The 14070-nt window shown below is 49.0% G+C and overlaps 3 protein-coding genes across 3 annotated transcripts; 1 reads left to right on the forward strand and 2 right to left on the reverse strand.

The window, feature by feature from the left end:
• Positions 1 to 1346: 1346 nt before the first annotated feature.
• N7473_004535 (aromatic alcohol reductase) lies at positions 1347 to 2295 on the forward strand (the record flags this gene model as incomplete). The annotated part of the gene is made up of 2 exons (XM_057150475.1): positions 1347 to 1376; positions 1435 to 2295. The coding sequence occupies 2 exons, from the start codon at positions 1347 to 1349 to the stop codon at positions 2293 to 2295; spliced, it is 891 nt and encodes a 296-aa protein (XP_057010585.1).
• A 42-nt stretch (positions 2296 to 2337) lies between these two features.
• N7473_004536 (flavodoxin and radical SAM domain protein) lies at positions 2338 to 5225 on the reverse strand. The gene is made up of 2 exons (XM_057150476.1): positions 5033 to 5225; positions 2338 to 4939 (listed from the first exon to the last, which is right to left on the reverse strand). Exons 1-2 carry the CDS (start codon positions 5058 to 5060, stop codon positions 2613 to 2615), a joined length of 2355 nt encoding a protein of 784 aa, XP_057010586.1. The 5' UTR covers positions 5061 to 5225; the 3' UTR covers positions 2338 to 2612.
• A 691-nt stretch (positions 5226 to 5916) lies between these two features.
• N7473_004537 (putative pectin methylesterase) lies at positions 5917 to 11779 on the reverse strand (the record flags this gene model as incomplete). The annotated part of the gene is made up of 4 exons (XM_057150477.1): positions 5917 to 7763; positions 7817 to 7913; positions 7966 to 8939; positions 9001 to 11779. The coding sequence occupies 4 exons, from the start codon at positions 11777 to 11779 to the stop codon at positions 5917 to 5919; spliced, it is 5697 nt and encodes a 1898-aa protein (XP_057010587.1).
• Positions 11780 to 14070: the final 2291 nt, after the last annotated feature.

The raw sequence follows: 14070 nt of genomic DNA on the forward strand, positions 1-14070 counted from the left end.
CATAGAGGGTGGATTGCCCGCCAATAAACAGTCGCGACTCTTTATTCCACCTCACAAGACCAATTGTAATCAAGGGATAATTCATTTCGCGGTTCACGCACGATCTCGGACATTGTTGAAGCCTGTATACGGCCCCACTAAACAAGTTGATCAAGAGTCCCATCGACTATCTGCAACAACATTGCGCAACTCAAGATCCAGGAACTGAGGACGTCGTAATCAGAGGGTTTCCATTAGATTATTCAAATATAAGTAAAGAGTCGCTGACTGCAAGGTTTCCAACAGCAGTAATCTGCGGCTGCAGGGGTAGTCAACTTAAATACGAGTAATCCATTGTCTCATAGACATACATTGTTAGTAACCCCGGATGGCGATCTTTCCGATCATTTCAGGCTACTGAAACTAGCTTGACTAGCGTCGTATGTTACCAAACTCTATCTGTGCCCTTCGCTACGCTGCGACCCACCCACTCGCTGAGCAGAGTAGCGCAGCGCACGGATACTCCGTACTGGGTCCTGATTCAGGCCGGTTCGTCGTCCGGAGACTTCTTGACTGGATCCGGGTCGAGACTGTGCGATCTCCAGTAATCTATGGATAGTTAACAAAAAACTGCTGTGTGTGTAACAATTCCCTAAGCAGCTCCGGCTGATCAGGGGCGTGCTCAATTCTACTCACTGAGCAAAAGCGGCGAGGGGGTGAGCACTAGAACGGAAGGAGGGTTGCCAGACCTTTCCAGTATATATGTAATCAGCGGAATTTAAGAATTGATCTGATAAATTTGTAATCCATTTGGGAAGAGTAATATGCAGAAGATTACGAAGATTAGGAATGTGCTTTCCAATCTCAGATCTTCATGGTGCCATACGATCGCGCCATCGGCCTATCGGCATGTGGAATTTGCCGATTCCCCCGGCGGCTGATACCAGTCAAACAGAGCAAACACACAATCTATTGAATTTCTCCGCTACTATTGGTCAGTCAATCAATGCAAACAGGAGTATTGCAAACAGGACATATCTCCCGCATGGCTACTATTGGCCACTGCAGTGACTTCTGCTTTATGTTTGGTCAGCCCGCGACGGGAGATTTCCACTTCTGCTCAATAATGGTGTCGGATGAGGTGATAAAGCATGGCATTGATGACACGTCCGTCCATGTCGCGATCCAGGTTCATGATAGAACAGAATGCCACAGAGCATATATATATATAAGCTGTAGATATCACTTGCAATGTTAGCTCATTCTATTAGACTCTCCTATCAATTCCAAAGATCAAGACTTGATCGAGCAACTTCCAATCCACTCAAAAACGCCTTTCAGCACTTCTAAGTTCTATCCAATACATCATGGCAATTACTCGTGTGGCCGTGGCCGGTGTAAGTTCTATACAACTCTCCAACCCCTCTCATATGATCTATTTCTAATTTCTCACAGGCCACCGGTAACCTTGGACCCGCTATTATCACTCAACTGCTTGAGGCCGGATTCCAAGTCACCATCCTAAGCCGTTCAAACTCGCACCAAGTGGACTCACGCGTTCAAGTCCAGGTAGTCGATTACAACTCCCTGGACTCCCTCGTCACCGCTCTCAAGGGCCAAGATGCCGTGGTCAACACCCTCAGCGTCGGCATCGTCCCCCAAGATATCCACCTCCGTCTCGTCGAGGCAGCCCAAGCCGCAGGCGTCCAGCGATTCGTTCCCTCTGAATTCGGCGGCGACACGTCAAACCCGCTCACATCTCAGCTACCAGTCTTCGGAGACAAGGTCGCAGTTATCCAGAGACTGCAGGAAGTCAGCAAGCAGGACAGCGCATTCACCTGGACTGCCGTGGTTAGCGGGCCATTCTTCGATTGGGGTCTTGAACGTAGCTTTATTATCGACCTCAAGGGGCCGTCTACTCGCATCTTTGATGGCGGGGATGTCCCCGTCAGTAGTACGACATTGGCTGGTGTTGGACGAGCCGTGGCTGGTGTTCTGAAATATCCCGAGGAAACTAGAAACCGCCACGTTTTCGTTGAGGAGGTGCAGTTCACCCAGAATCAACTTTTGAAGTTGTCTGGAAATGAGGGTAAGATTCAACGGGAGGCTGTCAAGACTGAAGATTTGGAGAAGCAGGCTTATGAGGCTCTCAAGCAATCTCCACCTGATGGAAGGACATTTGCTACCAGTCTCATTTTGAGGGCTGTTTATGGTGGAAATTATGGAGCTTTGTTCACCAAGACCGATAATGAGCTGTTGGGTGTGGAGAAGTTGTCGGAGTCTGATGTTGCGAATATTGTGAAGAAGTATGCTTGAATAGGCAGATATCTCATAAGTAAACAATTGATGAAATGAAATGTGAGGATAACCCAGTAACTAATATTGAGTCAGTTTTATACTATAGCCGAGTTTTTATTCTTCTCGTAATTCTTTTTTATTTTCGGAAATGCTGTAGTGGCATGTAACTGTCAAAGCAGACAACTTTGTGGTCGAATCCGGGTGCGAGAAGGTGAAATTATCATAGTTCATCAAGCACCAAGTCCTAGCAGGGAGAGGGGTATGCAGGAATATCTTGAATGGACATCAGTACCAATTCAACCCTCGGGGCGAGAAGCTTTTATTAAGAAAGCTTTTCAAAACGTAATGGCAGTTCCAAGAATTTCCTGAGCTTTACGAGCCCGAGAATTGGCATCACGGCCCTTTCGGAAGACCCGCTCATCGTCGGGATTGAAGCCGCCCCGGCCCCACAGAGCCCACTCTTCCGTTTCACGCATGTAATCCTCAGGTCTGAACGAGGTGCCGTCCTCCTTCTCCTTCTCGAGCAATTCAAAGAAGCGGTCATAATCAATACGAGTATGCCACTTGCCATTAACGTTGAATCGCTCCGAGGCAAGCAAGACACAGCAACTGTGAGCGTGCTCGGCAGCAATCCCGTACTTGAGACCGCGTCGCTGCAGCTCCTCATTCAGAGCAACGACGAAGGCAGATACTTCTTCGTAGAAAGGCACGTTCTTCATAGTCAGACCGGCGCCTGCACTGGTGCTGGTTCCACAGAAAGTGACACCCTTGATCTCGACCAAACCCGGTAAGGCCTTTTCAACCAGGTTGGCATACCCAATTACTTCATCCTCGACATTGAAACCCTTCACAAGGGTCAGTCGGAAGACGGTCCGCTGAATATGACGCTTCTCCCGGAGGATGTCCAAACAACGCTGGAATCGCTCCCAGAAATCTCGATGGAGCGGGCGGTCGATTTTTCGCAGACTCTCACGGTTGCTGGCGTCGATAGAGACGTAGAGCTGAGTCACGCGGTGCAAAGCCTCCAGCTGGTCAGGATGCTGGGCATTGCAGACCAAGAAGCTGGAGATACGCTCCACGTGCAGCATGTCGAGGAAGCGGTTGATGTGAGGGTAGAAAATGGGCTCGCCAACCAGACTCAAAGCGCAGTGCCGAATTCGCATGGCTTCGGCGAACCGCTCAGCTCGCACACCTGGCACACCCTTCAACATCTTGATCTTCTTGTAGTGGCCTTCCTTCACACCATCAAAAATTAGCTCCGGTGAGTCGACTTTCCATCGCCAGGTAGTCCCGACGGGGTTAGTGCCGTGGCGCCAGCAGAAAATACACTTGTTACTGCACGACAGCGAAGGTGTAGCCTCCATGCAGAGGTGAGATTTGATGCCATAGAAAGAGAACTTGTAGCATGATCCACGTCCACGCAGCGCGGACTTAGTCCATCGGCAGATCTTAACGCCAGAGTGCGAGCCAACAATTGTATAGCCCTGCTTTGTCAAAGCAGCATAAGTCGGAGATGTCTTCGGAACCATCTCCTTTGCAGTGGGCTCCGCAGACACAGCCTTGCCTACAGTCGTAAAGTCAATTGGAATCGGACCAGCCGAGTCCCCATTCATCTGGATATCCTCAAGATCGACCATGGTCGAAGTTGTCTTCTTTTTGCTCCTGGACTCGTCATCCATGTCCTCTAAATCCCCCAGATCCTCTTCGTCGCTCTCGACGGCATCACCACTACCCGGAACACCCTCTCCAAGACCTCCACTCTCCAAGATATCGAAGATGGTATCCTGGAGTCCCCGAGACCACTCTTTCAACGAAGTCTCTGCATCACTCTTAACATCGCCCATTCCCAATGGGTACGCTCGCTTGCGACCGGTGAGTTTCGCCATCCAGCGATCGACTTCTTTCGCCTGGGAACAGAAGCCTTCCTCCTCAGTGGGCCACTCCTCCTTGTCACCAAATCCAAAGACCGAGTAGCCCGCCAATTGGGATAGGGGCGCAGTATCAATACGGAAATCATTATGGATCTCGTCCAGGTGACCCAATAACATGTTCAGGACCGTATCGATGTTATAGGTGGGAATCAGAATGCAGTAAAGGTAGCGAGTACCGGGAGAGGTCGACGGCGGCTTAGGAGCGGCAGCAAAGAAATCGTCAAAGTCGATGTACGAGATATCGTGGATCTGTGGAGGCAGCAGACCATATTCGCGCTTCTCCAGATCTGCTCGTTCCTGTGCCGCTGCACGCAGATCCTCCAGCAGCACATTGGCATATCGTTCCGTCGTTGTCGTCAACGAGGCAAAGAAAATGACAGGTTGGATAGACAAAGGGTGACTCTCCTCATTATTCACGCGGCGACCGGAGACAGTTTTGGCGGGTTTCTTGCCCTGGACACGCTTGGGACCGGACGTGGACTTGGGAGGTTCATCATTGGGAGCGAGCTTGCCATTGTTTGTGGGGATCGATAGTGGGGGTTGTTTCTCGGTCGGCACCCGGGGAATTGGGGATTTTTCGGGGGACAGACTGCGAGGCGAGGACGGGATCGAGGAAGAGGTCGGGGTCTTTGATCGCGACTGGACTTTGCGATAGGCACGAAGGGCCACGAAAAGCGTGCAGAGGGCAATGAGGAGGGGTAGCCGGTAGGTATGCCAGGCGGCCAGTAGGCCTTGAGGAAATGGTCAGCATGCATTCGTAGGTTCCATTTGCTACAGATTCGAGGGAGAGGCAGGAGAAGAACTCAATCGATCAGGAGACTCACCGTCCGTAGTGGTCGGCATACTAGCCATCGCAGGTATAAGATTGATGATACCCACGAGGGGCGAGGAGAAGAATTGCTCGAACAAAAGAAGGTGGTGGAGGAAAGATAAAAGGGTCAAGCGATCAAAGCGAAGAGGCACAAACAAGCGGAGCCAGTGGGACTGTGTTTCGGACTTGGGGAAACCCGCCGCAAGGCCAAAAAAGTGGAGGTGAACCAAGTAGGGAATTGCTAAAGCGACGATACAAGATTATTACTAAACACACGATATACACCTATTTAGGGTTTAGCGCTGTGACTGTGTTACTATCTCGTAATTAGAACATCCTTGTAGTTGTTCAAAAGTCTGAGTCTGCAAACCAGAGAAATGAACCAACTTGACATGCTTCAATCACTCTTTTTTGAAAGATCTTTTTAATTGTCTTTCAAATCATCTTTCTTGATAGCACAGATACTGTTTCTGTGATGACTAGAAAATAGAAAAGTTGTGTAATTTGAATAGAAAGTAGATTAAAGTGAATATTCAGTGATTTCGTTTGAACTCACTAATCTCGAGGATTTTTTCGACCAGCGTACTAGCGACAGACGACAGTATGACAAAATCACATGATCTCGATTCATGAAGCTATTCGAATGGATTATGAGAACCATATAACCTATTACACGCTTAATATTATTATAATTATACGCAAAGATGAGGGTCTATCTACTACTACTTGATTTGGAGGAACAACAAACATGCCTCATGTATAAAGTATTGGAAGATTGAGCCCTCACCACTTCGACAGAATCTCCTGGACACCCTCCTCCATCCACCCAGCCAATGGCGAAAAAGGATTGAAAGAGACGATACCAGTGCTGATATTAGTGCCGCACAAACAAAACAATCAAGAGCACTTTGCCGTCTTAGTCGCAACCTCCGTGGTAGTCGAAGTCGTCTTTTCCACCTTGGTTGACGTCGACGTGGCACGCTCGGTCACAGTCACAGAAGGGTGATTCGTCACGGTCGTGATCTTGACCTTGGTGCTGGTCACGGCTGGCAGGTTAGTCGTACTCTTCACCGTGGTCGTCTTGGAAGTGGTGATGGTCGAGGCGGGAACTGTCTGGGTACTCTTGATCGTCGTCATCTTCAGGCTGACTGTTGAGACGGTCTCACCGGGAAGTGTGCTGGTGGCGGTCTTTGCTACCAAAGAGGTGACAGTTTCGGTGACTGTGGACGCCTTCAGAGTCGTCGTTTTGCCAATGGATGTCGTGTCCACCACTGTGACGATGGAGGTAACTGCCGGGATGGTTGTCGTCGACAGCTTGGTGGCCACGGATGTGATCGTGGCGGTAATGGTCGAGGCCTTGAGTGAGACCGTCTGGGTCGTGATCTCGGCGATGATGTCCGTTGCTATGGGCAGGGTCACCGTCACAATCTTAGTCATATAATCGATGTCCGTGGTGTAGGCCGTGACAGTGGCTGCGTCGCCGCGGGGTAGGATATAACGCTTCTTCCTCATCTTCTGGACTGCCTGCGCCGCCTCGCAGCTCAGGGTCGTGGTAGTCGTCTTCGTCGCCGTTTTAGTCGATGTGGAGGTAACCACTTCGGTTGTGGCCTTGGTTGTAATAGTAGTTGTGCCTCCATTTCCGACTGTCACCGTGAAAGTCAGGGTAGTGAGGCTGGACTTGGCACTGACCGTCTTGAGGCTAGTAGTGGTTTGCATCTCGGTGCTGGTCACTTTAGACGCAGCAGCGGTGACGGTCAAAGTGCTGGTAATAGTGCTCTTGGTAGTAGATGTCGTTGCCTTGCCGGTCACCGTAACTGTCGAGGTAGCGGTAGACTTCAGGGTGGAGGTTTCCGTCCTCACAGCTGGAGTAACTGTGCTGCCAATATCAACGGTTAAGATTGAAGTCTTGGTCGATGTGATGGTCGGCTCGCTGATAGTTTGCGTGGAGGTGATGGTCGTCTTTTCTGTCGTGAACTTGGACACGACATCTGGGGAGATGGTCACAGTAATGGTGGACTTCACCGTCGAAGTACGGTCAACTGGTGTGATTGTGCTGTACAAAGACACCGTTGAGGTAGCCACTATGTCAATTGTGGTCGTCACAGCCCCAAGAGAAGATGTCGAGGAACTGGTGGGCACAGTGCTAGTGGAAAGAAGCGTTGAAACAACCGAGGTAGTGGTGGAGTTGCTGGTTCCTGCAACAAATGGAGTGCCCTTTATATGGGTAAAGACAATCCAGCTGGTGCTTCCAAAGAAATTGTCCAGCTCAAACTGAACAGCGCCAGTGTTATTCAGCTGCGTGGCAAACGAAGCGCGTCCCGAGGTGCTGGATCCCGGACCATAATTTCCATATTCGGCGAAAGTAACACCAGATGTCTGTGGGCTCGAGGAAGACCATTCCTCCCATCCAGTAGCCTCAACACAAGAGTCAAGATAAGAATCGATGTACGCAACGCGCGCATATGAGTTCCAAGGCCTGCCAAGGGAGATCTTCGAAAGGGATCCAGCGCCGGTAGCTGGAGTGATAGTGCACTGGTCGAAGACGAAACCCCCGGCAGCGGTGCTGCTGGAGCGCTTATCGGCCGTGAGGTTGATATCATCCTCGTTGGGAGAAATTGTCGTGTTCAGGAAGTAGGCTGCGCCACTACCCCAAATCATATCGATGTTACCCTCTACGTAGCCATTGCTCATCCAGAGATAACCGTTGATGAGTAGAGCGTCTTGGTTACCCTTGACTTGACAGCCTTTATATTTTATTAGCGTGGATCAGAGATACATGAAGCATCGGATGACTTACCATAGAGACTGGCGTACTTGCTTGACTTCACAGCGAACCCGAGAGTAGCAATATCCTTTGCCGTGCCATTGTTGTTCACAAAGTTGATGTTGAAAGCCTGCCACTGGGTTAGTGCTTTAGAAAAAGAACGCAATCAAAAAGATAATCACCTGGAGGTAGTTGCCAGTAGCATACACAGTGGCACCGTTAGAGTTTGATTCGTCTGCTTGGGTATCAATACCATGGTTATACTGGATAGTGACCTGGTTGTTGGAGTAGTCGTAAGTCGACTCCGAGTAACCCATCAGAATGACAGTGCCAGACTTGTTAAGGACAAGCTGTTCCTCATATGTTCCCGGATAGATAAAGACGGTAGGGGTTATCTTCGACGAGGTAGGGAGCGCATCCAGAGCGCTCTGAATGGTATCGAAAACAGTCGTGTTTGTTCCGAGACTGGTCTTCGAGACAATATAGGCTCCAGAAGGAGGGGTGGTTCCGTCGTACACTGTAGTAGCCGTAGCCGAAGGCGTAGCAGTGCTTGTGGGTGTAGACGTGACGGATGCCCCTGATACCGAGGTAGGTGTGTCTATAGACTCCCAATAGGTCATATCAATCCAGTCAGTGGAATCCATGACAGTCTCCAAGGCATAAGTGTCTTCCGTGAGCAGCGTGGCATATCCAAAGGCTTCACGTGCAGCGACATTACTTTCCCAATTTCCAGGACCGGAGTTGTTGAATTCAGCAAAAGTAATGTAGTCGGTGCGAGGGTCCGTAGTCGACCAGACCTTCCAACCCGAAGGGTTGATGACGTCTGAGATATAGGAATTCTTGACGACAACCAACGCATACTTGGAATAAGGACGGCCCAGGTACACAGTCTGAGTAAGATCAATTGTAGCATCGGTTGCTGCAGTGAACAGAGTTTGATCGAAGATGTAACCTCCGATCGCAGAGGACGAAGCTCTGCTTTGAGCTGTGATGGCGGACTTGGCTCTCTTTGCTCCGATGGTACAACCCTTGAAGTACGCTTTGGAGTAACCCCAGATGAAGTCAATCGCACCCTCGATGTACGATGACTCGTAATACTGATATCCCGTTGTGCTCCCAGTCAAAAGGGTGTCTTGCCAGCCCTGAAAGTATACGCCTGTGTCCAGAAAGTTAGGATTATCACCGGGTCCGGATTGACAGGAGATTGTGCGTCATACCATAGAAAGCAACGTGATTTCCATATATGGATGCCGCCAGGGTCACGTAAGAAGATTCCGAGCCATCAAGATTATCCGAGTTGATGATATTCACGTTGTAGAAAGCAATCTTGGTCGAGGCTGTGGAAACGGTGGCAGTCTCAGCATCCGAATGACCGGTTGGCAAAGGAGAGACAGAAAGTCCACGGGAGAAGGTGATTGTCACTTCATTGTCGGCATAGCTCTGACCAGGATTTCCGTTGATATAGCCAATGATCATGACTGGGCCATTACGACTAATCGAAGGAACCTGCTCCTCATATGTACCAGCGTACATAAAAATCACCTGAGTGGTAGTGTCATCTGGGAGGGAGGCTAGGGCATCGGTGAGGTTGCTGTAGGAACCGTTGACGGATCCAGACACGCTGACCAGAACGGCACCCGACGGGGGAACGGTGCCACTGGATGGATGAGTCCATGTGGCAGTGGCTGTAGATGTCGTAACGATGGTCGATGTGCCAGTGGAAGTCGATGTGCCAGTGGAAGTCGATGTGCCAGTGGAGCTCGTGCCACTGGCACCACCAGTCAAAGAATAGGAAGGCTCGTAATTGTAAGCATCCATGTCAAGCCAAGCAGTGCTTCCAATGAAGTTGGACAGGGTGTAATCCTCAGCCTGAGTAGCGGTAAGGTTGGTCGCAAAGGAAGCGCGACTACTCGACCAGCTACCTGGCCCAGTGTTGTTGAATTCACCGAAAGTGACATAGTCAGTTTGAGGAGAGCTTGTAGACCAAATATTCCAACCGGCGGGATTGATGTGCTTGTCCAGGTATGAGTTCATGTACACAACCCGGCTGTACTCCGAGTACGGTCTGCCCAGGTAAGTGTCTTGGTAGGTGCTCCCATAGGTCGAGGTGTAGGTGACAAGACAGTTGTCGAAGACATAACCACCGGCTGCAGTTGACGAGGATCGACTCATAGCCGTAACACAAGCGCCCGGTGTGTTTGTGGTAACGATAGACTGGTAAAAATACGCGGTGGAAAAGCCCCAGATGAAATCGATGGAGCCCTCGACGTAACAGTTCGAGAAGACCTGAGTACCCTTGTTGGCAAGAAGTGTATCTTGATAGCCAATGAAGGAGCATCCAAATGCTTGCACGTTACCATAGAAGTCAGCAGCAAGCGCGGCGGTATTTGTGGTCTTAGGATAAGTGTTCTTGAAGTTGATGTTGTAAATGGCCAGGCCCTTGCCGTCGCTGTTTTTGGCATTGACAACCGGGGTGGTCTCGTCTTCATTTGCGCTAGTCAAGACGCCTTTCGAATATTCCACGGTGACAGTGTTCTGGGTGTAATCATTGTCGTATGTGGTCTCACCGCGGAGAATGGTCTTTCCGGTACGAGTGATTGAGATTTGCTCGTTGTATGTACCACTCATCACGTAGACTGTGTATTCCTTTCCGTCATTGGGAAGAGCAGCGATGGCGGCAGTGATTTTCTTGTACGGTCCAGCGGTTGGGTTTACTACAAAAGTGGACGTCACAGCAGTGGATGTGGAGGTAATGGAGGAGCTCGTGACCACCGACGAAGCAAGGCCTGTAGAAACAGCCGATGCCGATAAAGCGCCGGAAGTGACAGAGATTGTTGAAGTAGTAGAGCTCAAGCTTGTGATCACATCACCTGCCTGGATAGAAGCCAAGACAGAGCTATCGATCCATTGTGTATCAGATGTGGCGTAGCTTGGATAAGCAGCCTCAAAAATGGCACTGATGCTATATTGCAATAAGTCCGAGGCGCTTAGGAGGGAGACATATCCAGCCCTAGTAGCAGCGTTGCTCGTGTAGGCCCCGGCACCGGTGTTGTCGTATTCCGCAATGTTGTTATATCCATCAAGAGTCGTGGCATCGTTGTGAGCGCCGGAAGCAGCAATTAAACCCCCCAGAACAGAGTTGCGGTAGAGAACTACCATTCCCGGGCCATTGGCAGCACCAAGGTAGACATAGTTGTTCGATGCGCCCGGCTTTTGCGTAACAGTGACACGGTCGAAAATCACGGTGGAGTTCCAGAGCTTTGCCGAACTGTCCTTGGTACCTTTCATGTAAGCCAGAATGGCGGAACTGTCGACGGGGACAATTTCCGTGTCGTAGATATAAAGATTTGCTCCACCATAAATGACTTTGTCTAGGGCTTCAATGTATGAGTTGGAAATAACACCAAGACCAACGCTAGCCGTGATTCCAAGGGTTCCAGTGGACACCATCTGACAATCGTAGAAGGCATACTTGTTTCCCTTCAAGATCATGGCACCAAAGGCAGACGCGGTGTTGACAAAATTAACATTTCGGAAGTTGACATTTTGGGCATTATTGTTAACTGTGAGAACAGTTCCCGAGTTGGTGATGACGACCTGATTTTGCAAGTAATCATCTTTTGCCGTAGTTTGGCCAACGACAGTCACAGTGGGCGTCGCGGAGATAGTGATACCTTCAGTGTACGTTCCAGCGAGGACAGTGACGCTAGGGATTGCATGACTTTGGGCATAGGAAATGGCGGCCCCAATCGCGGTGAACTCCCCACTACCATCTGTTGCCACGGTGACTACGGTTGTCGACGCTGAATTAGGAAGCCCGTTAGTATAGACAGCTTGATCTTCCTTGTGAGGAACCTTACTGTACGAAGTCGTGGCGGAAGTCGAAGTGACAGTTGTTTCCGAAATGAATGCCGATGTCGTAGAATATACCGGCTGAGTCGATATTGCAGAAGCCGTCGCCAGGCCGGCGAGACCTAACAGAGATGCAAACAACATTCTGTTAAGCCCACGGAGCTATGGAGAGGTGTAAACAAAAGATATCCCAACGCTCCTTTGTTGTATGCTATGTCAGAGCCTGTGGCTAAATGGCACCTTGGTCGTTGATCATCGGAGAATCTTTTGATCCTCACTGCGTGGTGAGATCTTATATTTATCGCTACAGGAGAATAATAGGTATGTATGGCGAGAATCTTGGCGTTTCCCCACCGCCGCTAACTTATCGATCAAGCGCTGAAGCAGAAACAAGCGACGGGTTCGCCAGAGCAACATGAGGGGGCTCTCGGCTTTGTCCGAGCCAGCCGAACGTCTAGATTGATACATATCCCAATATCTGGAGTCTCAAAGATGTTGTGAGGCTCCACTTCTAGATTCTGGACTAATAGTTACCATCAATACTCTGACCACGGACCCAGTACGCCATTTAGCCACATTTCGTTCATCCAGATTGATTTGGGTACTGAACCTTCCAAACCTCAACCCAGATCTCACTAGTCCAGAAATGTAAATGGGGCCGGAACTTCCAGTAGTAGGCATAATCTCCGTCCACCAAGAAGTGCAGCGAAAATAAACATAATGAAGGACACCGTACGCAAAGTTGACTACAGATGCTTGTCTTTGCCAAGACTTTTGATACTTGAAATTCCCACCAATCGAGTCGGCCAATTTGTAAATAGGCCCGATGTCCAAAATTAAGCATTGATGGTGAAGTACATAGGAGAATTTTCCTCCGCGCCCTTGCCTCAAGCTAGCCAACCCGGATGACCCTCATACTCGTTGTTTTTCACCACACTCTGAGGCTATAGAGTTGCTGGTATCGCTTTAACGCATTAGTACTGCACGATTGACAATTTTTACAGTATATAACCGGGTGAAGTTCCATGAATTATAGAGAGGTAAGACTAATCTGTCAAGGTGAGATATAAGCCCGCTGGGGGTGCACTAGTGATTTTTATCGTCAAATCTGTGGCCGGAGGTTATACTGATCAGTGATAGCCTCTCGATGGTTAGCAAACGCGATACCTTGGGGTGTGGCTGGCCGGATAATCTATTTCCATCCAATGCATGCCAAAAGGGAGACGATTTCGCAAAATCCAGAGCCAAACCGGCTAGATGGCATACAACGAGCTATACGCCCGACCGGCCGGAACACCGCGGGTGTTCCTCGCAATTTCTGACAGGAGTTGAAATTAAGATAACGGTAGATAAAGACGACCTGGCAGCAAATACAAATTCAATTGTGGATCCAGGTGGTTCGTGAATAATTCCCGGATCGGCTAAAATCACCACGTTTTTCTTTCTCCATTGCTGGCTGCTGATTGGCTGCCGCGGAATTTTGAGGTATTTTATTTCGCCTCAAAGTGGCCCTCCGCTCGTTATGATCAAAGTCGAGAGTGAAACTCGAACCAACCTTGAAAGAAGCTGATTAGCTGCTATTAATTCTTAGCTTTTTCTCGCTTATCCTTACATGATTGTTCCTTGATTACGATGTCATAGGTGATAATTACAATGACGGAGACATGAAGGTTCTTCTATGTTTAAGAACAGACTATGAAAAGTGTCAACATGTTCCGGTGCTCCTCGTATCGGAACATGCGGTTCGCATCTTTGATTACGGTAAGGGAACTTCATCCATATAAAGATAGCTTATACGCGTCTTTAAAATGGCGTGGAGAATAGTGGGCTCCTAGGAGCAATCTCTTTAGGGGGAGAGGGTGGTTGATTAAAGGTGTTCTGGTGCAGGTGCTCAATAGAGAAATTATGCTTCGTCATAACTGTTGATATGGAGCAGATGAAGCAGGAATTAGATTAATTGAAGCTACGAAGGAATCTCAGATTCGCAGGTGCCCCTCCGGGCACTGTCTGATCGCCGAAGAATGGGAAATTGGGACCGCGTCCGAATGTTGATACAATAGCCTATTTATTATGTTTGAAGACAATCCATGCACCTTTGTGGCTATACAGTGCTATAAGTAAAATAGGAAGGGCCTTCCTTTATCTACACTTGGTGATTTTACTTATGGCACTGTTTAGCCACATAGTCTAATGTGGTACGGAACTACCTTAACTTGTATGATTGTTATTGTTGTTATTTTTATTCTCATTATTTTGTTCTTATGTCTTCTTCAAGTAGATCATTTAGCGAGAGTTATAGGGCTGTTCCGTTTCGCAACTGTAGTATAGTGTAAGTTGGACACTAACCAATGTTCAAAATCATCTTTGTAATCGCGAGTTGAACGATAGACTAAAAATTGATACCTCGGCTATGAAAAGAAACTATTTGAAAGACT

This window comes from Penicillium subrubescens (genome assembly GCF_028828155.1).
Source record: "Penicillium subrubescens strain IBT 31985 chromosome Unknown utg000003l_segment0_segment0, whole genome shotgun sequence".
Classification (NCBI taxonomy): domain Eukaryota; kingdom Fungi; phylum Ascomycota; class Eurotiomycetes; order Eurotiales; family Aspergillaceae; genus Penicillium; species Penicillium subrubescens.